Below are 26,234 nucleotides of genomic sequence, written 5' to 3'. Positions count from 1 at the left end.
CTGCATCCTGGATTCTGAGAGGAGACTCTCTTTGGCCACCTCCAGGGGCAAATTTGGCTCATCTATTTAAGAGAGACGCAGAGGACATCTACCCCACCCACAGCTTCCAAATGCAATGGACATTTAGATTAATTTGGGGATAAACAATGGACTCCATTGCCTGGTTACTTCTTAAAACTAAGTTTCTAGAAGTAAGATTGCTAGTTAAAGGGTATGCACATTTTTGAGGCTTCTTGGATGCACATACTTCCCTCCCCAGAGGTCACATCAGTTGCTTTTCCTTAGTTGCCTGTGAAGGTGAGAGACCAAACTCCATGAGGATAGGAAATGCAAGTCCCAGATTCCCCATGCTGCTCTGCCAAGTCCAGGGACATCATCTGGAAATCCCCAAAGGCATCAGCACATGAAGCACATCCCATGTAGGGGAAATGCCCTGAGATCACACCCAGAAATAGTGAGGAAGACTTTGGGCATTGTAGCCAGCCTCGGAGATGAGGAGTTGGGGAAAGGACACACAGAGCTCCAACTTCTTACAGAATAATCAGAAGGAGGCAGTGGAAGTTAGTGAGTGACAGAGGAACCATAAGGCCCTCTTTGTCTCCCAGGAAATATCCCTCCACTGAGTGGGATATGTGGTGACAAGAGGAGCTACGTGGGACAGTGACAAATACCTGGTTCAGGAATCCAACCCATGGAAGCTGCTTCCCCCCAGTCCTCGCCCACTGTGTGACTTTGAGAAAGGGCTTCACTTCTCTGGGCCTCCACTTTGCCCCTCAGCTGAGATCTCTCCAAACCAGCCCTTCAGAAGAACCTGGGAGACTACACTGGTGGGTATTCTTCATGCTCAAAAATATGAATTCTCTAGTGCAGGGATGAGATCATACTGAAAGCGCATGAAGCCACCTGGATTTCTCAGATTGGTCATGCTTGGCTCAGAGACCTTAAAGCCAATTAACATGTCTGTCTTTATCCTTTATCATCCATAAAATAAGCAGTGAGAGAATTAATTAGCAATATCTGCCAAAATCTGTTCTTTTTATCCTTCATACATCACTTCTAATCTAATAAGTAAGCAGTTAACCTCCTTCCCTCCTTCCAAGAATCCACAGCTATTGACTTGGCTTTTAAATAGGTGTGAGTAAGCTTCTGTGATCCTCCACCCTAGAACATATCCCAAGCCCCAAACCTCCCCTTGGTCCCAGGTGCTCCTTGGTGCCTAGGGGTAATCGGGTCCTGGTGATGCCATGACTTGTGTTCTCTGGGCCCCTGTCCATCCCTAAGCAAGCATGTGGCAGAAGCAGGATATTCCAACTAAGCATGAGTCAGGAAAAGTCTCAGCCTGACCCTAAAGACTGTCTCCATCCTTAAAGTAAATGGGGTTAAGGGGAAAAAAAGTCAAACAGCCAGGTGCCTGTGGGTCACAGATTTCAGGTGCAGGTTTTCCAGGCCCCCAGGTGATGCCAGGTGCTGCAGTGGAATGGGTAGATGGGCAGAGGAGGAGACACACACATGCAAAGGAGAAGGACACACAGAGTAGAACACACAACACACACACGGAGGAGAAAGGAAGAATGCTGAGGAAATGCCCTGTAATCATGCCCTGAGGGAGTGAAGAAGGTCTTGGGCACAGGAGCCAGCCTCAGAGATTACCTGAACAGGGTGAAAGGGCTGACTCAGCCCTGCTGAGCCAGAATTGACACCTATAATCCACCTTCATAGGAATCGAAAAAGCACCCTCTCTCGGTGTTGGAAGCTTGCATCACATCCCACACCAAAAAAAAAAAAAAAAAAAAAATCCCTTCAAAGCCCTGATTCCCTTGGGCTCCAAAACAAACAAAAAAATGCTGATGGGTTTCCCAGGAAGCCATGTGGTAGGATGGATATCACAGAAAACAACCATGGTTGCAAGAACTTTCCTTGCACCCAAGGACAGAACAGGAAGTCAGGTAGTGAGTGGGCTCCCAGAAAGTTAATACATTGGCTGCTTCAGAATCTTCCTCTTTTGTTTTTTGAAAACAAAGATGTGCTGGGAAGCACGGCCCTAGAGTGTGCTTACTCCAGGTTGTTGACTGTCCAAACTATGGAGGGGGAGGAGCAGATCCATGCCAAGACGGGGACAGGCTGTAGAGGCCACAGCTGATTCATCTTTGTGACCTTAGCACTCTGCCCAGTGCCTGGAATATAGTAGGTGATCCATAAATCTGTGTTCAAGGAATGAATCTGTTCATAGCGTATGTATTTAATGGGACCTTTACAGTCCTTGGACATCCTTGGAAATCACATACCTACAGTTGGCTGGCAGTTGAGAAAAAAGGTAGAAGATGAGATACAGCCTTCTACATGTTTGGCCTCACATATGGGGCCAGGCTGGGCTTCGAGAAGGAAACCACAGGACCTGATAGGCAAGGCACCCTGTCCTCTTTGTGTCCTGAGATGCCTTCTCACTAAGCCTCTTTCCAGACCTTTAGTCCTGGGGATCTGCAGTGAGCAGAGAGGCAACTCCTTGCAGGTGAAACCCAGCACCAGGCCAAGAGGCCAAGCTTCCCCATGCCAACACAGCTTATTTCCTCTTTCACTACCTCACTCCCTAGTGGAAAAAACAAGAAAACAAAATTCCCTCGAGCAACCTGAAACCCTATGACCCACTGGCCAAGTGGCAGATCCAGCTCCACCTTTATCCCCTCCACTTTCCTCTGGCTCACCTATACTTAAGCGCAGAGGCCAGCCTCAAGGTTATTTATAACTATGTCAGAGGAGGAGGAGGCAGGAAATAGGAAATTATGCAGGAGGGGGTGAGGAGTAGCTGCAGGGGCCAAGTGACCCCACTGGCTGGCTTGAAATCCACGGCCTGCCTGGCCCTGGCCAGTGGCTTCAGAGCCCCATGATGGAATTCTTACCCAGCCTGGATTCCTCCTGGTCTCTGAGCCCTACCTGCTGCTGTCTTGCCAGCCACTTCCCCTTCTCCAGATCCAGGTGGAAGCAGTTTTGTCCTGAGACTTTCCCCCTAGGCCAGCCATAACAGCTTCTCTGACTGCAGTTAATGGTGCAAGAGCTGGAGGCTAAGCAGGAGGCCCATCCCTGGAGGGGAGACAGACAAATACCGAGCCCTGGGGAGCGAATGGGGTGGTGGCAAATGTGCAGCCTTTCAAGTCCACCAGCCCTATCCTTCTGTTTCCTTTCCTCCTCCTTTAAATACTCTGAAAGTGAGAGTCTGAATGGTGACTACTTGGGAACCCAAGACTACTTCTTAGCTACATCCAGAGGCCTAAAGGGAAGTCCACTCAACCAGGGTCACACTGCAGAAGGAGCAGAGCCAGGCCTGGGGCCCCATCCTCTGGAGGCACTGGCCCTTTTTCTACACTACCATACTGCCTCCAGCCCCTGGGGTAGCTAAGACTCTCCCAGTACAAATGTGAGTAACTCTGATGGACTGCATAGGCTGGATGTGCCCATCCTTGCTTTGCCCAGCAGAGCCATGTCCAGAAAGATGGCATTCTACCTCAAATCCTGTAGACTGCTGCAAAATATCCATCAGCCAATTTCTTCACCACAGTGTTCTGAGCAGCTACTGAAGTGGCAATGCCATTAATTTCCAGACAATTTCAGACTAAGTTAGGTTACCTCTTTGGCGGCGGTGGGAGGCGGGGGTTGTTGCTGTTTAACCACCATCCCTGACTCAGTGATACTCTAGGGCAAGTGTTCTAATCATCCAAGATAGCTTTTAGGAGACAATTTCTGAACCTCTTGAAATAAGTATGCAAAGCTTTAATCAGAATCCCAAAGGCGCTCCTATCCATAAAACTATTAGGACGGTGATGTATGAGGATAGAACAGAGAAGGGAGAGATCTGGCCCAGATGACCAGGGAACCAGGGTGAGGTTGCACTGGTATGTGCCCTACTGCTTATTACTTGCTCCCAGAGTGCCTGCCCCATGGACCTTCAATCAGAAACATCTCACCTTCACACTCACCACACTGTCCTTCCATCATATCCTTAATGGTATAAACAAGATACTAGGATTTAAAAATCTGATGTGTGCCCAGAACTGAGCCAAGCAAGATTATAAAACAAGTCATGAGCACAGGAAGGAACTTTAAATCTGGCAAATGTGTGACCTTGAAGGTCAGTCTTCCCTTCCTCCTTTTTCTTCTAGTCCCTACAAAGCACCCACTGGCACCACTACAGCCATTTCTGTTTGGCAACCATAGAACAGCTTCCTTGTGTAATGCAGATGATGTTTCTTACTTTCTTCTTCCCTACTCAGCAATTGCATGGCAGGCAAGTTGGCAAAAGGGGTTTTCAGAATCCTCATCTGGGCAGTGTGTCACCAACTGCATCTATAGGTGCTTCTTGGGAAAATTAGTTCCTTTACTAGATATGTTCAGAGAACACTGGATTAAACTGAGCTGAACAAGTCACCATGTAGCAGGACTTATCAGAACCTTTACTATGCTGATAGCCACATGTATCTCCAAGAGGGGAATACTACAAACAGCTTTCCCAAATAACAGGGTTTTTTTTGCGATAGGGTTTTGTTCTGCCACCCCAGCTGAGTGCAGTGGCACAATCATGGCTCATTGCCGTCTCAACCTCCTGTACTCAAGTGATCCTCCCACCTAAGCCTCCAGAGTAACTGGAACTTACAGGCGGAGCCACATTTTATTATTATTATTATTATTGGTAGAGACAGAGAATCTTACCATGTGACCCAGGATGGTCTTGAATTCCTGGGCTCAAGTGATCCTCCCTCCTCAGCCTCCCAAGGTGGGGGTACATGCATGAACCACTGTGCCGGGCTCCAAAGAACATTTCTTAAGATTGGTGGTGTGAGGATCACACCTCGAGAAACACTGATTTAGACCTTCTCACTGTACAAAGAAATGTTGCCTGCCTGTCCTTACAGCACGCCTGATGACTTAACAAGAGGTGCTGCTGAATTCCTGCCAGGAAAGCGACCTTAGTTCTTCTCAGCAAGACAATGAGGCAGCCTTCAGGAAGGACCCGGGAGCTTGTATTAGAGGACTATCCAAGTCTGATGGCAAATTTAGAGTGCTCTAGGAAACACTGAAGTCTTGATGATAGGGTAAAAGGGAGTGATTCCATCTTTCTAACCTGGCAGAATAGCAGGTAATGAGGCAGAAATAAGGAAAAAGCAAGCTCGACTTGTCTTTACCTGACATTTGAACTGCCTGCTGTTCTCCTCACCAAAAATAAAAAAGTTGGTCTCAAGACAACAAAACTGGGGAAGTAAAGGTAACACAGGTCTCCAGCCTGCAGGAAGACTCATATAACCTCAGTCCAAAGTTCTTTTTATACAGAGCACAGAGTTTTACTGGCTAAGTGCTCATCTTTATTCCTGTATTTCACCCACTTTTATTGAGCACCTACTGAGTATGATGGCCCGTAGTCAGGAATCTCCATCAATTTCCAGGCAGCAAAGCTATTCTTAGTTTTTCTGATGTCTATTTAAAGAGTGTTAATCCTCTGGGCCCCCCGACCCCTGCAATTAGACACATACCACTTTCCAACCTGGTACCCTGATCTCGCCCAACTGGGAAGGCAGAATGAACAAGTGTTCTTCCCACCCTGCTTAACTTGGCCAAGAATCTGGCCTTCATGGGTTAGGGCAGCCTGGGAACCAGCCAAGCCAGAGGAGACGTGCCTGCACTGCCTGGGCCCTTAAATCAGTGCTTCAGTCAAAAGCCTCCCTGTTCTGTTCCTTACTGGCAGCACAGTAAGGCAGAAAGTGCTGGGATTCAAGAGCAGAAAAATCTGGGCTGTATAGTGGGGCAGTGAAGACCACAGACCACAGACCAGACACACCTGCTCAAATACTGGCTCTGCCATCAAGCAATGGGGTGAACATGGGCAGAAGTGGTGAGATAGCTCAGACTCTGGAGTCAGGAGGCATGGCTCAAATCCAGCTTCACTATGTAGGTACATGCTAGCCAAGTTACTTAGCCTCTCTCAGGTTCAGTATTTTCATCTGCAAAGTGGAATGAAGTGGAGGAGGATGATAATACTAATAATTTCTGACATGTAGGTTTATAGTAAATAATAGAATTTATTTGTATACATATGTATATAAAGATCTTAAAATAGCTGTCAATAAATAGTAGCTACTTTCATATTTAATTCCTCTTAAGTCTCATTTTTTTTTTTTTTGATCTACAAAGTAGAAATAAGAATGCCAACCTCAGTGAGTGGTTATGAGAGTTTAAAGGAGATAATGCATGAAAAGGTCTTAGCATATAAAAACAAATCAATGAATGTTAACTATTATCAAATCATTATTATTTTTGTTCCAGTTCCGTCCCTATCTCTTAAACCAAGCTGCTGTACCTCTTTGGACCTCAGTTTTCCCATCTGTCAAGTGAGGGAACTGGGTCAGATGGCTTCTCCAGTGTCACAGAACTTGAGTTCCCTACACTGGGACCCACATGTCCTAGAAGTTACTTGCAGCAAAGCTTTCAGTAGCCTCTGAGCCTTGGTCAGCCCCGAATGTGCTTCCAACAGCCCCACATCCCTGTGCACAGTTCGTGAAACAAGTAGAAGTGGGGAGGGAAGATGCCTTGCCTTTGCAAATATTATCTTGACCTGTGCTGTAGTATTGACATGTTGGCTACTAACCACAGGTAGCTGAAATGCAACTAGTCCAAACTGAGATATGCTATGAGTATAAAATGCATATTGGATGTCAAAAACTTAAAGAGTAAGATCCCATTAATAAGTTTAAAATTGATGACATGTTGAAATGATCATATTTTATGCATATTGGGTTAAATATAGTATTAAAATTAATTTCACTTTTTCCTCCTTTCTTGAAACATGACTATGGGAACATTTAAAACTGCATACATGGCTTACATATAGCCACAATACTGTTTCTCCTGAGAATACCAATCTAGCTTTTTTCACTTTCTGTCTCCCTACTCATGAGCCACCCAGTAAGAAACTCTTCTCAGAGGGATACCAGAAGGAATTCAAACTATTTGGAATTAACTTTTTAAAACAAAATAAAAGCCAGATGCTAACTATCCAGGTGGGGCATTATATTTTAGCCTCCAGGAATCTCCTCTGGCTTAAAGGAGCCCTGAATAAATAAAATTTGTCCAGCTGCCAAAGCACCCCATGATGTTACCATATTTATCAGCACCTGAAGTTCTAAATCTCCACTCTGGTCAAGCCATCTCTTGTCTTCTCTGTTAGAAAAAGATGGCTAATGGCTCCTGTTTTATTTTCCAAGGTACCTGCCACTGTTTAATAGAGTAGCTTAGCAATTAGGAATGGCTTTTTCTCATTAATCTCAGCTGCTAACATTTCAAATCTGACTTTTCTGTCTCTCTCTCTTTCTCATACACACACACACACACACACACACACACACACACACACACACTTGCCTGAAAAGGCTGGAATGCTATCTTTCTCAAATGTTCTCTCATTCATTCATGATCTTTTCATTGAATGCCTACTAACATCAGGCAATGAGCTTGTGAGTAAGACTTGGCTCCCATCTAAGGGGAGGCAGTAATACCAAGCAGTAATAATATGATGGCTGACATTTATCAGGCCCTTACTACATGCCAGGCAATGGGCCAGGCCTTATATTTCCATTATGTCAGTGAATCCTCCCACAACCTATGGAGTTAAAAGCGCTATTGCATACTCCATTTTACAGATAGGAAAAATGAGACCAGGGAGTTAACTTGTCCAGGGACAGGCAGCTAGCCATGAATGAAGCCAAGGTTCAAGCCAAGTGGTCTAACTCTGGAACCTGTGCTCCAGCTCAGAAAGTATGGGAAGTGCAGGACACATTTTGCCAGAAAAAAACTATTGGTGTTACTCACTCAGAGATCTGAGAATTGAAAGGAAATTCTAGAGATCAAATGGGCTCCAGGTCATAAAACTGGTGACCCACAAGGCTGAATCTGGCCCATGGACATGTTTTGTTTGGTCCATGTGTGTGTGTCTTTTCAGAAGACTTTACATTAAAAATTTGGATTTCTTGCTTATCCTAGAGACTGGAAATCTGGCATTACTGGACTCACATTCTGATAGGCTGGAGCTAGATAGCAGCGGTCCCCTCCAGAAGGGACCTGGACTGTATGGTTTACCACAGTTACTGCCACGCTGTATTGTCTCCCCAACTCCAAAGCCACAGTTGAGATGCTGTTTATCATCACACTTGCCCACTGTTTTATTGCTTGTCTTATAATAAAGAAATCATTTTTAGTACCTGTTTAACCCTCCAAAATGGAAACCAAGAGACTGGGGAACCATATACATATTTGGTAGGAGAGAGTAATATCTCAATATGTCTAATACCCAAGTATCCAGCTTCTTTGCCTGGTCCCTGTGGGCACTGGGTTTGGGACACGGCCAAATGACAAGTGAGGAAATCCAGGCCAAAAGAGAATCCACCAAAGAAGGAACTGGAACCCACACCTACCTTCCCACCTCAACTACAAGCTTTTCCCACTGCACCCATGTGTTCAGAACTGTACCCTGGAGATCAACATGGATTCTGAGATTCTCTCAGATCTCAGTCCTTCCAGTGGTAAAGTTTGATTCTCCAAAATTCCACAGGATCTTTGGAACTTTCTGTCCCATCATTGGGATTTCTCCCTATCAAGGGAGCAGATAGTGACTGCCCAATGGGGCACATGTTTGATCTGAGTCTTCCAAATGCCCTCCTCATTCACTTAAACAAAGGTTCCATCAGATCACACATGTGTTCATGTGAGCCAGTCTTCCACGAGAGAAGTCCTCTCAGCTGCAGAAAATATTTGAGCTGGCCGGGCATGGTGGCTCACGCCTGTAATCCCAGCACTTGGGGAGGCCAAGGTGGGCAGATCACAAAGTCAAGAGATCGAGACCATCCTGGCTAACATGGTGAAACCCTGTCTCTACTAAAAATACAAAAATTAGCCGAGCGTGGTGGTGCACACCTGTAGTCCCAGCTACTCGGGAGGCTGAGTCAGGAGAATAGCTTGAACCTGGGAGGTGGAGGTTGCAGTGAGCTGAGATTGTGACACTGCACTCTGGCCTGGCAACAGAGTGAGACTCCCATCTCAAAAAGAAAAAGAAAAAGAAAATGTTTGAGCTGAGCCATGAACCAAATTTTCCAGAGTGAGAGACTACTCAGGTAGACTGTGGATAAGGAAAGCCTTATTTGATGAGTATTGAATCTTCTTAATCCCATTTCTTGTCCATCAGTTTCTTTAGTGGTGTTAATGAGGTTCAATATTTACCAAGCCTTCCCGCGATCAATGACAGGCCCTAAAGTGACCTTGACTCTTAATTCTTAGCCATCGACTAAGCCTGCAAGGTTGCTCTCTGTTTGGCAAATCAGCCCTGCTCCAACAGGAAGTTTTGTGGTCACATATGTCATCTGATAAAGTATCTCAGCTCATTAGAGGTTTTGTTCAGAACCGCATCCACTTTTGCAACCACAGAGATCCTGGCTCTTATCTTAATAGACCATATTTCTAACAAAGTTACCTACTAAAGGGTGTTGTTGACAGATTTAGGTGCTCAGTTGTTCAGCTGAAGTAGAGAGCCCTTTCCAACGGAACTTCAAGCCAGAAAAACTTGACTCATAGTAGGCATTCAGTGAAATACATGTGGAAAAAAAGTGTATACACACCACATAGAACCCAGTCCTGCTGTTTTACAGATAAGAGACCAAACCCAGGGAGGTCAACATCACCAAGGTGACTCCAAAGTCAGATGATAAAGTAGAACTAGACTTCAGGCTTCCGGACTCCAGCCACTGCTCCTACTCCATGCCACACTGAACCCCCCAGCCCTGGCAGTGGATAGGGGAGTGGGTGCTGACTCTCCAGCCAAGTTCTTTGTTACCAACCTATTTCTAGGGCCCTCTCTTTGGCTACGCCAGTGACTTCTACCTCTGCTTATCAGTGGGAGATGTCTAAAGAGGGAAGGGCAGCACCAGATCCTTGACAGGTGTTGGGCTTGGCCTCAGAAGACATGGGTTTCAGTCTCATTCCATGTATCCGCTGAACCCTGCCATTCTCAATACTGACATCCACTAAATGGGAACTATGACTTGTCCCCCACCACCATCCTGCTTTCCTCATTGGGAGGTTGTCATCGAATGAGATCAAATGGACTTAAGACTCTAAAATATGAAGAGCCGTGAAAATAGAGTAGGAACTTTGTTGTTTCTCTGTCCTGTGGGAAGCACTGTGACAAATGGAACACATTAGATTTGGAGGTAGTGAGCAGTCAAACCAAGATTTTGAAACTCAGCTCTCTGTATATGACCCTGGAAAACATCATATCACACCTCAGAGCCCCATTTTCCTCACCGAAAATGAAGTGAGAGTATCAGCTCTGCTCTATAATACAACAACACTACTACTAAAAGCTCATGCTTATTCTCATGGAGCTAATACTATATGGCAGATTCTGTGCTAAACATTCTGTAAAGTGTTTAACTTAATTTCCAATGAAGTTACCACGTAGCACTTAATATATTTCTCCCCATTTTAGAGATGAGGAAACTGAGGCCAAAGAACTTGCCCAAGCTTGGAAGTAGCAGAGCTCACAGGAACTATCATGTTTCCAAATCTAAAAGGCAGGCAGTCTATTCATGATGATAAAGTCTAAGTCAAAAGAGAGCCCTTTCTAATATATGAAATACAAACACTTTAGTCAAACACCTCAAGTCAAGAAACTAAGTCTTCATGAAGTCTGACCTTTGTTGCAAAACTCACCATCCCCACATCCTAATCCAGGGATTGCAGGAGCCCCTGAAATTTCTGAATGAAACAGCTCTTCTCTCCAGGCAGCTGGGCTGCCCTATGCCTGGCACCCTTATTCTGAGAGGGATCAAAGTTGGGCAGAGGCAGAAGGGATAACTGCCATGTAATATTTAAGCTCTCTAGTTCCGGAAGGGCTCTTAGAGGCTTGGTCAGCTCAGGACTTCCCCTCTCTGCTCCCCAACACCCTCCCCCCAATCAGGGCTCTGTTTTTCCACCAACTGAACTTTATCTTGGGTTCTCTAAGGTCAAATCATACAGCTTTTCTTCCCTTCCCCATCCCCACAAAAAGCCAGGTGGCTGCAGGCCTGGAAACACTTAAAGTTTCTTGTCTTCAAGCTGTGAATGCCATCATTAGGTGATTGGATTTACATGAACATAAATCAGACTTGAGTGTTGGGTAGTGTGGACCATCCCTTCTGTGACAGCAAAGCCATCCTAGCCACACAAATGGCCTCTAAATGGGTGAAGAAAGGTTCTCTGGGGCCCCTCTACAGCTACAAACGTTAATTTTTTAACAACTGAACAAAGAACTCTTAGTTCCACTACAGCCCAGATAGACACCTGTTGGCCTCCTGTCAAACAATATTTAGTAAGTCTCTTTAGCTAGAATCGATACTTCGTGTGCCCCTGGATGCCCAGACATGGACATAGGAAAATACCTAAACCCATGTCCCCTCCTCTGAAAGGATTGGGACCTCAACCAGGACACATCAGTTATCTGCTGTCTATGCCAGGCATGGTGGCAACACTGTGGGTAACAGGGAGAAGTGACAATGGGAGTAAATGCATGGGACCTGCCCACAGGGAAGAGAGATGCTAAGCTGGTATGAAACTAAATCACCATTCTCATGAGGGGCAAAGGACAGCGATATACCAAAGAGGCCATGAGCTATTTTTGTCATATCAGTAAGCCAACCCAAATCCGACAATACAATCACCCAGGAACCCATGAGAAAGCTTCCCAGGCTTATGAAAACACCAACCATCCTTGCTTTGAGCTGTAATTAATTAGTATATTAGCTGATAGTGTCAGAAGAATGACTGGCTAGTATAGGCAGTTCTAGTTATATTTTAATTTGTTTTTTAATGGAAAATTAATCAACACTCAACACATGAAATTGTGATGGATAATTGTTCCAAACACAGAACTTATTGAAAGGAAAAAGTAATAAGAAAAAATATTCCTTAGTGTTGAAAAGGCTGGGAACCACTGAGACAGTTGAAAGGGCACTGGGTTAGGATGTAAGGCTTGGTTATATTAGGATCTCAGAACTGACTATACAGTAATAAAATTTGGAGACAGCAGGGAAGGCATGTCTGGAGAGAAAGAAAATCAAAGATAAGCAGACTGAAGGGAGTCAGTGGAAAAGTCACAAAATGGGTAGAATCTTCCCAAGTCTAAAAAGTTGTAGCCCTTGGTCTATATGAGAGACTGACTGGAAACACAGGTTTTCAAGATAGGCTAAGCAAGTGTAGGTTGCAAGTGGTGTGACTGTGGACAAGCCATTGGCTTCTCTAGCCTGAGACATTTCACCAGGCTGCTGGGATGGACAACACCCACTTCACAGATGACTGAGAAGCAAGTAAGGAGCTTGGTACAGTGCCTGGCACATAGTAAGTGCACCATACTTACTATGGAAAGTAATTACAGTATTATGTTTGGTGATCAAAATATGGGCAAGGTTTCTGACTGTTCATCTGCACCAATGCCAAGGAGTGATCAGGGAAAGGAACCAAAGGAGACCTAGAGAATGGGAAGTTAATGAGGAGTGTTCAAAACTGAGGGGGTGTCATGGGCCAAGTGCCAGAGAGACAGAGTGTGAACAGCTGGAGCAGAAAGGGCCAGTGATGAGACTATGATGATGAGGTAGACAGGGTTCATATTGGCCCTTGTAAAAGCCATTTTATGATACTTTGTCCTAAGAGTCCACTGAAGAGCTTTCATCAGAACAGGAATTCTTTCTTGAACCAGCCCTTCTAGCTCCCATAATGATGAGATCCTAGTGTCCTTCTTGGCTGGGGTCCACCCATCCTCCCTCTCAGCAGTCCATCCTCCACCTTGTGATCATCCCACCACTCTCACCGAATCACCATCCATATGCAACAAGAAGGCAGACAGATGAATGCCTTTGCTGCCACCATGAGCCTGGCCAGTGGACAGCTTTGAGTCAGAAAGCAAAATCTTGTGCATGTGTGTTCAAAACACAGCCACATATACCTTTGAACCTGAATCCATGTAAGTCCTCAAGGTCAAACAACTTCGTGTAATAAATAGTCTACTGCTTATTGTGAAAGCAAAATAAATCCATAAATAAAACAGTCTTCAACGGAATGACTCCAACACTGCAACAATTCAAGGGTCACAACTTTCCTGGCATTGCAGCCTTCCTCTCCCTATGAAAATACTCGCATTAACTTGGTCTTCGTGGCCCTAATTTTGCTCCCTTTGAAAGAGACAAAAAGAAGGAAAAAAAGCTCAGGAAGTCAATACAAAGTATAAATTGTTTTCTATTCGAGAGAAGCATGGAAGTCTCCTAAGCACAGGGCTATAATATTCCTCCATCCCCTCATGTTGAATATACAAAAAGAACTATGTTAACACAGCCACTGTGGAGGGCAAATTGGCAGAAACAAGTAAAATGGAAAATGCACATTATATGATTATAATAATATGATTATGTAGTTATATATAATATGATACAGTATAGTGTGATATATAGTATAGTTGTTTAATATATTTTAGAGCCAGTGTGCAGAGGCTTAAATACAGGCTCTATTCCTTGCTAGCAGTATAACCTTAAACGAGTTACCTAATTTTTCTAAGCTTCAGTTTCCTCAGCTGTAAAATGGAGATGACAATAGCACACCTCCCTCATAAAACTGAGAGAATTAAATGAGTTAAAGTTAATAACTTAGAATGATACCTGGCACATAATAATCACTCTATAATTATTAGCAGTTTAAAATTATAATCTCATGGAATACATAAAAGAAATATATATATGTGTATATATATATTTTTTTGAGAATATGTATTTTGAGGATATATATTTATCTCCTCAAAACCATTAAGCCACAGTAATAAAAGAACTTGGTTTTTCTCACTGTGGCCCAGGGAGAAGTAAAGTTTATAGAGACAAGACATTTTGGGGCTTCAAGACTCTTTGCTTACAGGTGGGGGTGAGTTAGGGCTCCCCAGGGGAGGTATTTACTCTGCCAATGTGGTGGGAGGAAAGCTGGGGGGAGGTCAAGAGACTGGGTCCCAGCTAGAGAAGGTGCCCCTCTGACATTTATATATATATTAACTTAGATAGAGCTCTATTACACATTGTTGAATGGGAAACAAGCAGAATACTATATGTGGTATTCCACTATTTTTAGTGTCCTACTATTCATGCTTCTAAGGGAAAAACTACTATAAATTTGCTATGGGTACCTATGTATACAAATGTATAGGAAGAAAAGGATTTGGAGAAGCTATCAGAGTTAGAATTTTACAAAAAGGATTTTACTCAGATAGATAGATAGATAGATAGATGGATAGATAGATAGAGATGAATGTATCATAGATACACACAGATACATACATGGACATAGGATGCATTTATATACTTGTAGCTTTTAAAATATAGATAAAAACAGGCCAAGATGGTACAAATTGTTATTCTCCTTATATAAATAAGAAAACTAAAGCTTAAAGATAGCCCATATATGCCTAGGCATACAGAGCCAGGAAGCCCCGGAGGAAGGAGTGGAGCTCAGATTTGCCCTCCCCATCGCCTTTCCACTACCCTACCCTGCCTCTCGAGGCCACCTGGGAGTTGACTACCACAAAAGGTAGAAGAAGGGGCCTCCTCATCCATACTGGCTGGAATGGTGAAAGCCAAGTGCAATGGAGAATTGTGTTGTTGTTTTTGTTTTTAATTAATGAACCTGTTGGAATGTGCCATTCAGCAGTAGAGCTGAATGATTCCTGCTGTTCCTGCAAAACAAAAATCCCTCCACCCAAGCCACTTCCGTGGCCACTTTTCTAGCCTTATCTATCCAGGGACTATGAAAGGGACACAGAACTGTCAGAGGGGCACCTTCTCCAACTGGGACCCAGTCTCCTGACTCCCCACCGGCTTTCCTCCCACCACATTGGCAGACTGGGTACTTCCCCCTGGGGAGCCCTAACTCATCCTCACCTGTAAGCAGAGTCTTGAAGCCCTGAAATGTCTTGTCTCTATTAACTTTACTTCTCCCTGGGCCACAGTGAGACAAACCAAGTCCTTTCATTACTGTGGCTTGATGGTTTCGAGCGTCTTTTCCAGTTCTAATAGCCAAAGGACATTAGAATTTTCATCTATGATACTCTAGAATAATAATAAGCTCTCCCTCCCTAAAGAGATGTGTAATGAAAACCTCTGGCTGTTCTAGCTGTCTTCATATTTTTAAGGAAAATCCAAATGTAGAAGCAAAGCATTCTTCAAATGTTAACCATCGATTCCATCTCCTGGTCACTTTGGAATATGAAGTGTCAAAGTTGAAAAGTTTTTGAAGGATGGTATAAGTGATAATACATTTTAGCTTTATCATTTAGCAACTAGATGGCCTTGGACAAGCACAGTCTCTTCAGCCTCAGTGTTTTTCATCTGAAAAATGGGTACAATACGTACTCTTAAAATTGCTGGGCAGAGGAGGAGGTGAAAGAGATGGCATTGGGGAAGTGCTTGCCACCAGGAGAGCTGTCTCTTCCCTTCTCCAGCTGCATAGCAGCTCTCCTCCTTCCATGATTCCCAAGACATCCACAGCCTGGGTCCCCCAGACTTGCCCTACCAAGTGCTGGTGCCTTTCCAAAGTCTGATTATTTCTTTTTTCCTTAAGTTGCAAAGCCCAGCGTTGAGGTGTAAATGTGTGTGAGAGGGAGAGGGAATGGATCTGGTTTCTTTGAAAATGGCTTCTTTACTAAAACGACAACCTCAGATCTGATACTGAAAGAATCTGCTGGCACTGGGCCCTGTCAAAACAATTTGGAGATATCCAGGGGCCATCCTCCACGGCTGGCAGCCGGCCCCCAAGCTGAGCCTCATGCTCAAATTCCCAGCAGGCACAGAGGCAGGCCCTGAACATGCTCCATCACACAGCCCCATTCCTCCCATGCAAAGGAGGCTGGAGAGAAAGAGAGAAGGGCTTGGCATTCTGAAGCAGAATTCTGTCTCTGCTGCACCCCTCACAGCACTGACTGAGAGAGGCTGAGTGCCCAGTGGGAAGGCTGGGGAAGAGGAGGCCAGCAGAGGTGTCCTGGCTGTGTGTGGCTCTGTGTGTGGCTGTGTGAGGCACCTGGCCTCTCTACATCTTTTTTAGAGTTAAACATCTCTTTTGTAGAAGCCACACACACACATACACACATACACACACACACACACACACACACACACACATTTTCAGAAAGCCCTTGGCACTGCCCAACCCTCCCTGAGCTGGATAGAGCTGCCAGAGCGGATCTGCCCGCCGAGGCCACCTCCTTCGTCCCTAGCCCCCTCCCGTTCCTCCTCAAGAGTCAAGGTTTTTTCAGGAGTTTCAGGGGCAATGACTGGCCAGGGAGGGGGACCTCAGACATCCTGCCTGCTGCCAAGTCCCTTTCTTTCCCCCACAGTGTATCTTATAAGCCAGCATGTAGTTTATTCTTCTCCTAAACACTTCCATAGGGTGCAAGGCCTGGAGTTGCTATAGAAACACCTTTTAACTCCTCCTCCCCCAGAATGCTGTGCCAGGCCCTAGGACTTTGGGGACAAAAGACAAAAAGAGACATCTGTGGATGAGGAAAGAGAGGAAGAAAGGCCATCGGGCAGCCCCCCTGGAGAGGGCTGGGCCAGGCCTGCTGTGCCTTTTGCTAGGCCAACATGGCACCAAGCCATGAAGAGAAAACCACCATGAAGGTTCTAGAACAGGAAGTTGGTAGGCTGGCATGAACACCTTAGGGGGCTACAAAGTTGACTGAAAGGATTGTGTGGGTCCAAAGGAATAGGGAGCTCCTACATATTTTCTTGAGGGAGAGAATGAACAGTTTTAAGCCAGACTGGAAACCAGAAAGGCTCTGAGCAAGGATACTTGGGAGCCAAGTACTGGATGCCAGTAGTGTGCTGTGCAAGGCGCAGGAGGTCGGAAGGCAAGCAGCCCACACCCACACCTCCCATTTTAAAAGCATTAGCTCATCCCTGCCACTAGTGCAGTGCACCAAACCCAGGCAGGACAATTTGGGATCCATGCCAGAGCATCGAAGATTTTTTGTTTCTTTTTTTCCTTTTGCTACCACAATCTCCTGGTCTTTGGGTACTTCCTGGTAACTTAGATTTTCTCTGGGAAATTTATTAAAAGGAGCGAGGGAGCTATTTATTTAACCAATCCAGAGAAATTGTGAGAAACGTCTGCATTGCTCAGACCAACCACAGGAAACCTAAGCAGTAAACATACTGGAGGGCCCGCATTGGAAGCAGGATCTACTCATGCTTGTTTTCACTTTTCTGTGGTCAATTTCTAGAGTAGAAACCCCAAAGCAAAGGGCAAGGGGGAAAAATGGGGACCCACTCCCACTACATACCAAAAAAAAAAAAAAACCCCAGGTGAACCCACGTAGCCCATTTTCCAGCAGAAGTGGACTTGAGCTGCACCCCTGCACACCCTGATTCTACCTGCCAGCCTCCTGGCCGGTGCATGTGTGTGCTCCCGCTGGGCAAAACCGGAACTCAGAAGCAGCAGCAACTCCCCATACTAATCAGGTGGGCATGTCACAAACTGGGATGAGGAGGGAAAGAGTAAGTGGAATGTGGGTGGAGGCGGTCAGAGGAGGAGGGAGGAAAACCTTCCCCAGGCTTCAGGCTGCCCAATAGGATCTTTCTAAGCAATCCACAAACCTGGGGCCAGCTAGGTTCCCCAGGGAGAGGGAATGATGCACCCTGCAGCCCCAGGAAACCTCTAACAAGGGTGACCTCATATCACACAAACACCTTCAGCTGCCAACTGCACTAACTTTCTGGTCACCACACCCCCACTTTGACCTCTAGGCTCAGTCCAGCCCACCAGCAGCACCTCTCCCAGCCTCTACTGCCTCCCCTGCCAAGCTCCTGCCTCCTCCCCCTCCTCACCGCAACACACTGGTAGAGTCCCTCACCCAAGACTCAGTGGAAAATTTCCTTCTCCTTTATGACTGTACTTAAAACACACACGCTCCATTCTTCACCTCTGAATCGAAACAGGCAGAGGGCAGCAAGCCTGTCCCACCCCACTGCCCAGCTCAGCACACACACACTCTCCCAGCAGGGCCACTGGACTTGCATGCTTTATAGTCTGGAAAGGAGGAGAAAGATGTTTTCCAGATGCCGCTCTGCCTTTGGCCAACCAAACACGGGTGTCCCAAACACTCCCAGACAAGCCTCCCAGGATGCTCTCAAGGCCCTCTGTACAGGCTAAGGAGTAGGACCTCCTGCTCCTTACAGGGTCACTCTACTCAAGACACTAAGTCCAGTCTGGAACTGTCACCCTGATGTGACCCTTGGCAGCTTTGTTCTTTTGGCGACAAATCTGTTTTCCACTGCCCATTCTCTCCCTCCCCACACACATTCAAGGAAAAAAAAATAGCCTTCCTGTGAATTTTCACAGCTATGTGATAAGTGATCCCTCACACACGCCACCTTCTGCTGGCTATCAGCACTCTCAAATACAGTGCCTCCAGGGGGTGGGTCAACGCCACAGCTTTCTCCTCCTTTTCCCCCTTAAATCCACCCAAACTTGGCAGTCCAAGAAGCTCGGTTTGCACTTGCTTGGGAAGCCTGCAGTTGGGTTGGGTCTCAGTGAAAAGAATGAATTTCATGGACACAGGAGATGATGCAAACTCGGAGTACTCCAAGTTTCTCCTCCAACTTTCTGTGCACATGGCTGGCAACTTTTTTTTTTTTAAACTAGTCAACTTCCCAGCACTTTAGTTAGCATTCCAAGCTTTGGGAACCCTTTCCCCACCCTTCTCTTCTAGCCCTTCCTCTTTTAGTAGTGAATGGGGACATTTTCCAGATGTCAAAAGAACCGGTAGGAACCTCACGCCCTAAGTTAGGAAAGCAAAGGCGGCCAAGGGCTCCCTCAGCCACAGCGAGTTTCCTCTGCAGGCCATCTTCCCCTCTTGGCTATGCGAGAGCCCCCGGCCAAGGACATTGAGTTTCTCCACTCCGCCCCAACCCCGTTTGCCCCTTCCTTGGGACAGAGGAAAGGAGTGGGGCTTGCCCTGCCTCCCTGAGCAGCGTTGCAGTCCCGGCTGCAGCGCGGGGCTCGGGCGGGGCACCGGTAGCGCTTACCGATGTCGGAGTTGCAGAAGGCGTCCTGGGGGTGGCTGGGTGAGCATGTGCATGCCTCGGCGCCCCAGTACCCCAGGCTCCAGCTGCCCAGGAGCACGAGGAGCCCGAGCCAGGGAGTCATTGCCGCTGCTGCCGGGGCTGCTGCTCGCCTCTCCAAAGTTGCCGTGCGCACCGCCGGCGGGGCTGCTGCAGCCCGAGCTCGTTCGCCCGCCGGGCCGTGCGGGGCAACTTTGGCCTCCGGCACGCTGCCCTCCAAGTGCCCAGCAGGACGGGATGGGTCGCGGCGAGGCTGCCTCGGCGCTGGTGCAGGACTCAGAGGGCGGCCTCCCGGCGAAGGAGCAGTAGCTGGAGGAGCAAGAGGAGGAGGAGAAGCCGTCTGAACGCCCGCCGCCTGCCTGCAGCCCGCTCTGCGCCGCTGCCTGGGCGGCCGAGTGATATAGCCTGGGCCCTCGGGGACCCCGCCTCGGGCGCTCGGGGCCCGCCCCCTCAGACCAATGGCAGAGCCGCATTACCTCATCGGCCCTCCAAAAAGGGGGCGGGGCCGGGGGCGCGGGGCAGCGGGGCGGGGCCACCCCCAGACCGTTCAGATCCTTATAGGGAATAATACCGCCGTGGGCACGCGAGTGGGTGGGCTGGGGCGCGCCCGGGACTGCTGCTTGCCGCCGGGTCCTCCGAGCGGCGCCCTGGGGCCCCCTCTCATCTGCGCCCTCGCGCCACGCCACTGGGTGCCTCTGACCCAAACCAGAACCAACTATCACTCACCCACCCCAGCAGGACCCCTTCCACGAGTCAGGGTTGGCCATGTCCTAGAGTCCTTGACTGCGCCTGGTGGAACAGCTATCGGGGATGCTAACTGCTACCCCTCCAGTTTCTCTGGAGAGAACAGAGGAGAAAGACCCAAACTCACTGACTCTCTCTCTCTCTCTCTCTCTCTCTCTCTCTCTCTCTCTCTCTCTCTCTCTCTGGTTCTTACTCTCTGGGATATGAGAAGCCATCTGCTGTTTGCAGCTGGCTATGATACATGATAGAAGATTGTTTTTCTGTGCTCCCCCAGAGCAAACGGGGTTCTGTATTCATTCAACAAACACAGTTCAGGATGCTGGGTTAAACAACACAAAGCCCTTGCCCCCAGGGAAATCCACGAATGCACAGGGTGGTTTTCTATGATGCTAGGGCTATGAAGAAAACAGAGTTCTGGGTTGAACGTGACCGGGGAAGGCGCCGCTCTCTCTGTGCTAGCAAGGGAAGGGCTCCCTGAAGTGCCATCCTTGCTGAAAAGTGGGCAAAGAGGAGGATCCGCTCTGGACAAGCCACGGGAGAGGGTGCCAGGGAGGGGGAACACAAGTACAAAGGTCCTGGGCATGTTTGCAAGACAGAAAGTAGAAAGGCAAGAGGAAATGGTTCCCCACCCATGGCTGCTGACAGGTCACCACCCTTCAGCAAGGGATTTGTGGGTGAGCTGATCCAGGATCCTAGACGGCTAGCTATAATGGATGATTGCAAATAACGAACACAATTACTGTCCTTATTACTAACATCTTGATTCTGCTTTGTATTTTTAAAAACGGGATTCTGTACCTTACCTCATTATAGTGCTCACAATAATCCTTCTAGATAGGAAAAGCAAGCGCACATATCATTCCCACTTTCCAGGTGAAGAACGGCACAGAAAGATGAGATGATTGGTGGACAGCCAGGAACTCAAGTCACCCCTTTCCACTGCCCCTTCCCATCTGCAGAGAGACTTGCATTTCCCTGAACTTCAGCATCTGTTCCATATAACTGCAAATGGCCGTTTGCAGCTGGGATCTTCCATCTTTCTACACTTGTCTCTCTCCCTTTCTCTTCCACTTTATCCTGTTAGAAAGAGATTCATATATTTGGACTGTAGAAATGCTACAAGTTTGGAACAAATAAAAACAGGGAGAAATAGAAGTTCAGCTTCTTTCTCAAACTCCTCTGTTTACCTCTCAGAGAAGTGATATTGGGACAGCAGAGGCCGAAGAATTTGTGAGAGGCAGTATTTCCAAGAACAGTTTTGAAACTCCTTTTCCCCCCTTGAGCATTTTAGCCATAGGAAAGGGAAACCAGTTTCCACATCATTCTGACTTGTTCCCCACCCAGCTTTAAAAACCCTCCCTGTCCTCACTCTGTGTCCTAACCCATAGAGATGTTTCTGTCACTCAATGTTTTTCCAGCATTGTTTTCATTGTTTTATGGGGTATGATTGTATTACTTCCCCAACCATAGTAGGAATACTTTGAGGCCTAGGATATTTAACCACACTGCTTTTTAGCTCTCTGAGAACTAAATAGGGTCTCAGGAGACTGGAGCATGGATGTGGCCAATAGCCCATCCTGAGCAGAATGCCCTGGAGGCCAGTCTAAGGATCCAGGTTGAATGAGGGCATATGTGGTGGAATTTGAGAGCTTCGCTTATCCCCGCACTCCACATGACTTATTCCACAGTCATGTGGAAGGTTTTATAAGAGTTTCCAGACCAAATCCACTTTGGATAAGCATCTTACATGATAGAGGCCCTCTCTTCTCTTTCTTTTCATGTTACAGTTTTGTCCAATCTGCTGATATTTTCTCCAAGGGAAAGCCTTTCCTGAAATATAAGTATCAAGTAGATAACTTCTGCTGAACTTCAAGCAACAGTTTTCTCATAGAAAGCATCTGAAGCATTTTATTCTGGCAGTTACTTAATTATGAAAGTGCAAGTAGAATCTGATCTTTTTTCCAGCTGAAAGGTAATGAAATTACCTTTTGGTTAATTTCCTCTCACTCCCTGTCCTAAGCCGGTCCATGCAGTGTCTTGAAGTTTAACGAATTCCAAGAGCTTTTCAGTTAGGATGCTCTGCCTTATTCCTAACCTGAGTCAGTTCCCCTCTGCCCACCATGTGAAGGCAGTTCAGTTCTCAACCTAAGGAAGAGAAAGAGCAAACTACATGAATCCTTGTGTAGGGAAGTCCTCCTGCTAGGGCTACCCCCTTCATGAGCCTAGTAATATGTAAGAATTGTTTTTTCAACGTCATTTAATAAGCTAGGTGGGGTGGACCTGAGGTTAATGGCAAGAGTGAAGATACAGGCTCTCCTGCTTTCTCTTGACAGCTAAAAACAATGATAGATTTATAAATCTGGGAAGAACTGAGTAAGTTTCAAGATCTATCTGGCCTATATATACACCTACCAGGATGACCTGGTATTCCCTTTCCTGGAACTTTTCTAGGAAAGATAAGTCCATATCCACCCTCTTTGTATCAAGTTATAGGATGCTGGAGTCTGTAAGAAGAGAAGTCGTAAAAAGGACCTCAGAAACTACCCATCCTTATTTTAAATGTGGGAAAAATAAGGTTCAGACAGGTGAAGGAACTTGCCCCTTTGCAGGCCTCAGTCCTCCAAGCTGTAGGGTGTGGCCCATGCTTGTACTGTGGCCTTGGAAACACTAGCCTTTCACAGATCTCTTATCTGCTTTTGAGATCTGTAGACAGATCCGTTTGAGTCTCTTTGTACAGTGCCCAGCCCACAGAGAACTTTTACCTGCACTGATTAAATAATTCTCTACTATGATAATAATCACCCTCTGAGCCAATCAGAAGAAATACAGGTTTGTCCTCATGACAGGTTTATCTCTTGTGTGTTTATTTTTTTCCCCTTTCTAAATGACGAGCTAATGCATTCCAAACATATCACTATAAAAAGGCACATGAAAACTTTGTTTCTGGGAAATGAAAAGAGAGTAGAGTGGGAAAAAAAAAAATCAAAAGACCTAGGATTTGTTCCAAATGTTGCAGAATAGTTGTGCACCTGCCTTGGTCAAGTCACTTTGCCTGTCCAGACGTCAACTTCGACTTCTGTGTTTATTGGACGAAAGATAGAACTCAGTGGTCCCCAGGATCTCTCTCGCCTCAAAAATTCTAAGATTCCATGGGAAATCCTCAAGGACAAGTGAATATTTCTGAAGGGTAGATGGGTCTTGCTGTTTAAACAGGTTTGACACACAGGAATGTACTTAAGACTGAAGACCATCCATCAGTTTCTCAGCCAACACTGAGTGCCTAAACTGCTACTTCCCCCAAGAATCAATGCTGAAAACAGAATTTCAGAGAAGACTGTGTTGCTAAAGGCCTAGGAGAGACAGAGTCTGGCTTCTGGAGGTGCCCAGTGTAGTTATGTCTTCACCTGCCTGCTTGCCTCTTGGATCATAGCACTAAAAGGTTAGGAAGGTGTCTTTTTTATCTCCATTTTCTTTTTGGTCTTTGAAAGTCATCGAACTCTTCCACATCCTTCAGATCTCAGTTTAGATGTCACCTACTCTGGGAAACCTCCTCTGATTCTCCTCCCATGTATCCCCATAGCACCCTGTATTAACTTATTTGACAATACTTAGCTGACTCAAATGTGATTGTTTACCCATCTGTTTCCCTTCCTGAGCTGTAAGCCCCTAGAAGACAGGGATCAAGTGTTGGTAACAATGAGTTTAATAAGAATTGGTTGAATGGGTCCAGTGATCAGCACCACCGACCCCTTTCCAGCATTCAGACAGGCAGGTAGGTGGTGGCTCCTTGGAGAGTTCTCAGAGCTCTATCCCTCTGGCCAGTGCTAGGGGGCACTATAAGCCAGAGAACACCCATTTGCTCAGGCTGCAGTCCTGGTCGGTTGTCTCTATGCGAGGGTGGGAGAGCACATTTCCACATTCATCAGTGGGGTGTGGGTGCCTTTGAGTGGGTGATGCTCAGCCCTCCCCTCTGCCATGGCCACAAAGCTCTCAGTCAACATCCCGTCTGGGTTCGTGGCTGCCGGAGCTCCTCCACCCCTGAGCTGGCCACATGTCAACCCAAAGGGGAGACACTCTCTGGGGAAGCAACATAGTTGTGAATCATTGGTTTGGGGGCCTTAGGGCAGTCTGGGAACACTGCAGAGGATGCCACAGCCCCACTCTTCCAGGGAAGAGCTGGGCTTTGGAAATTCAACCTAGAGAAGGTGCTGTCATTTCTGTTGCCTGATAAGGAAGCTCCTCTTTGCTTTCCTCCCTCTTTCCCTCCAGACCCTAACCACAATGCCTTTCCCCAAGTCCCATAGTCCATGTGAAAGTCATTATATTCAAAATGGCCTTTTCCAAGCAGCAGACAGCCTGGTCCACCCATTTCCCCGTAAGCCCTGGCCAGACCCTCAGTGGGGTTGCTGCCCGGCACAGGGCAATTCTGAGCCTAAGATGCTAGGTACTGCAGGCTCTGTCTGTGTCTGGCACCAGCAGGGGATAAACACCTTTCCTTGCCTCCATCTGGAGCCAATTTCATGGCAGTAAAATTGCCCCAGCTCTCCCCTAGCCTTGCAAGTGAAGTGAAGACCCCTCCACAAGAGTCTCTGGCTACATTCACGTGAATCCTGGAGTTTTCATAGTTCTTTCTACAGGGATCTACTCCCAGGATTTTTAAGCCAGAAAACACATGTGTGCAGTAAAGCCATGCTGTATCCCATGTTATCTAGGGTGGTGGGAAATGGGAAGCAGAGTCAAATATTCCAGCTTTTGTTTTCGTGTGTGTGTGTGTGTGTGTGTGTGTGTATGTATGTGTGTTTTAGTGACCATATATTCAGCAGTCAATTATTTCTGTGAAGGGTAATATGAAATGGAAGGAGAAGAACTTTTCCCCAAAGTTCTGTTTTAATGTCTTCCTTATGCCCATGGAGTTCATGTGTTTTTCCTTTAAAAATGAGTAGCTCCTTTGTGGTTTCTTTGAAGGTTGCATGCTCAGCTTCACACAGAGAACACACATGAGTGTCTTAGCTGGGCGCTCTCATGCCTTGGGAGGGAATGGGATGGACATGTAGTTGGTCTCCTGTTAGACTGGACTGGAGGTCTTGTTTCTGTAAGGCACTTGAACTCTCTTCAGCGGAACCTGCTGGAACTAACATGGTCTTGTCCTGTGCTGTGGGGACCGTCCAAAGAGTAGTTAACACCATTGATCGCATCCTTCTTTAAACTTGGCTGCTGAGACCCTGCTTTCTCTGGGATTTTGCTTTCTCACTCTCCAACTGTACCTTCTCAGTCTTCTTGGCAGACTCCTCAGGTTCTTCCTGAAATTAAAACGTAGCTGGGTCCCAATTTTCTGTCCTTGGCTCTCTCTCCTACCCTTTTCACCTCTACACTCTCCCTGGCCAACCCCACACACTCCCATGATCTCTACCATGCTCTGTGCACTGGAGTGCACACAGCAAGAGTGATGTACCTCCGATTGCCTGTCTTCTATCTCCAACTTCCTCCTGCCCAATTTCACTTGGAGATCCCATGGCCTCCTAAGACTCCAGGTGTCCAAAACTCATTGTCTTTTCCCCTCAGTCCTCTCTGGGATTACCCATTCCAAAGGATAACACCATCACTCACTAGGTCCTACAGATTCTTACTCTCCACATCTCTTCTAACCCTCCCTTCCTCTCATGCTTGCCATTTCTACCTTGGATCAGGCCCCCAGGGATTCTTTCCTGGCAATTTCAATACTGACATAATTAGTTATCCTCCCTAGAGTCTTTCTCTAGCAACCTCAACTTTTGCATTGCTGCTTCTGTACATTTTTTAAAATATAAATCTGAAAGTATGCTATCCTTTGCTTGAAATGATTCACTCATGCTCTGTGGCTTTCTGAACAAAGTCTTAAGCTCCAAAGACAAGTTCCTCTGTGATCTGGCTCTTCCCCAGGGCCCCACGATCCACAGCTGGAGAAGGCCCTTTTCACATAGAATACAATGAGATGGCTGCCCCTGCATTTATACAACAGCAGTCCCTGTTCTTGCTTATCTCTCTAAACCCATGCAGCCCTCCTTCAACCCATTATATTCCAGCTATCAGTTTCTCTGAGCCTTGTTCACAATGCACTCTTGGCCTGGAATCCAACCTCCACCAATATATTCCCCCACCCTCCTCCACCTCACCTGCCAGGAATCGTGTATTCATCTTTCAGGATTCAGCTAGAGTCACCACTTAGTGAATGTTTTCTGGTCCTCTCTCTGCCCCAGCAGAATGGACCACCCCCTCTCAGGCCTCTCCTCTTCTCTCACTCATGTCCCACCCACACTGGGTCCTCTGGGCTTCCAACTTGGCACCTCGCACACTCTG

The 26,234-nt window shown here is 46.6% G+C and overlaps 2 protein-coding genes across 3 annotated transcripts in view; one reads left to right on the top strand and one right to left on the bottom strand.

Annotated features, from left to right (window-relative positions):
- The window catches only part of TIMP3 (TIMP metallopeptidase inhibitor 3), a 55,808-nt gene extending 36,281 nt beyond the window's left edge, over positions 1 to 19,527 (bottom strand). The window contains exon 1 of the mRNA XM_012471416.3: positions 19,119 to 19,527. Within this exon, the coding sequence (XP_012326839.1) occupies positions 19,119 to 19,239 (121 nt within the window). The 5' untranslated portion in view covers positions 19,240 to 19,527. The remainder of the gene's footprint in view (positions 1 to 19,118) is intronic.
- Positions 1 to 26,234, top strand: part of SYN3 (synapsin III) — a 497,817-nt gene that overhangs the window by 214,733 nt on the left and 256,850 nt on the right. The window lies entirely within an intron of this gene.

This window comes from Aotus nancymaae, unplaced genomic scaffold (assembly GCF_030222135.1).
Source record: "Aotus nancymaae isolate 86718 unplaced genomic scaffold, 86718_ANA_hifiasm-v0.15.2.pri h1tg000076l, whole genome shotgun sequence".
Taxonomy (NCBI): Eukaryota; Metazoa; Chordata; class Mammalia; order Primates; family Aotidae; genus Aotus; species Aotus nancymaae.
This window is presented reverse-complemented; position numbering and strand designations above follow the sequence as displayed.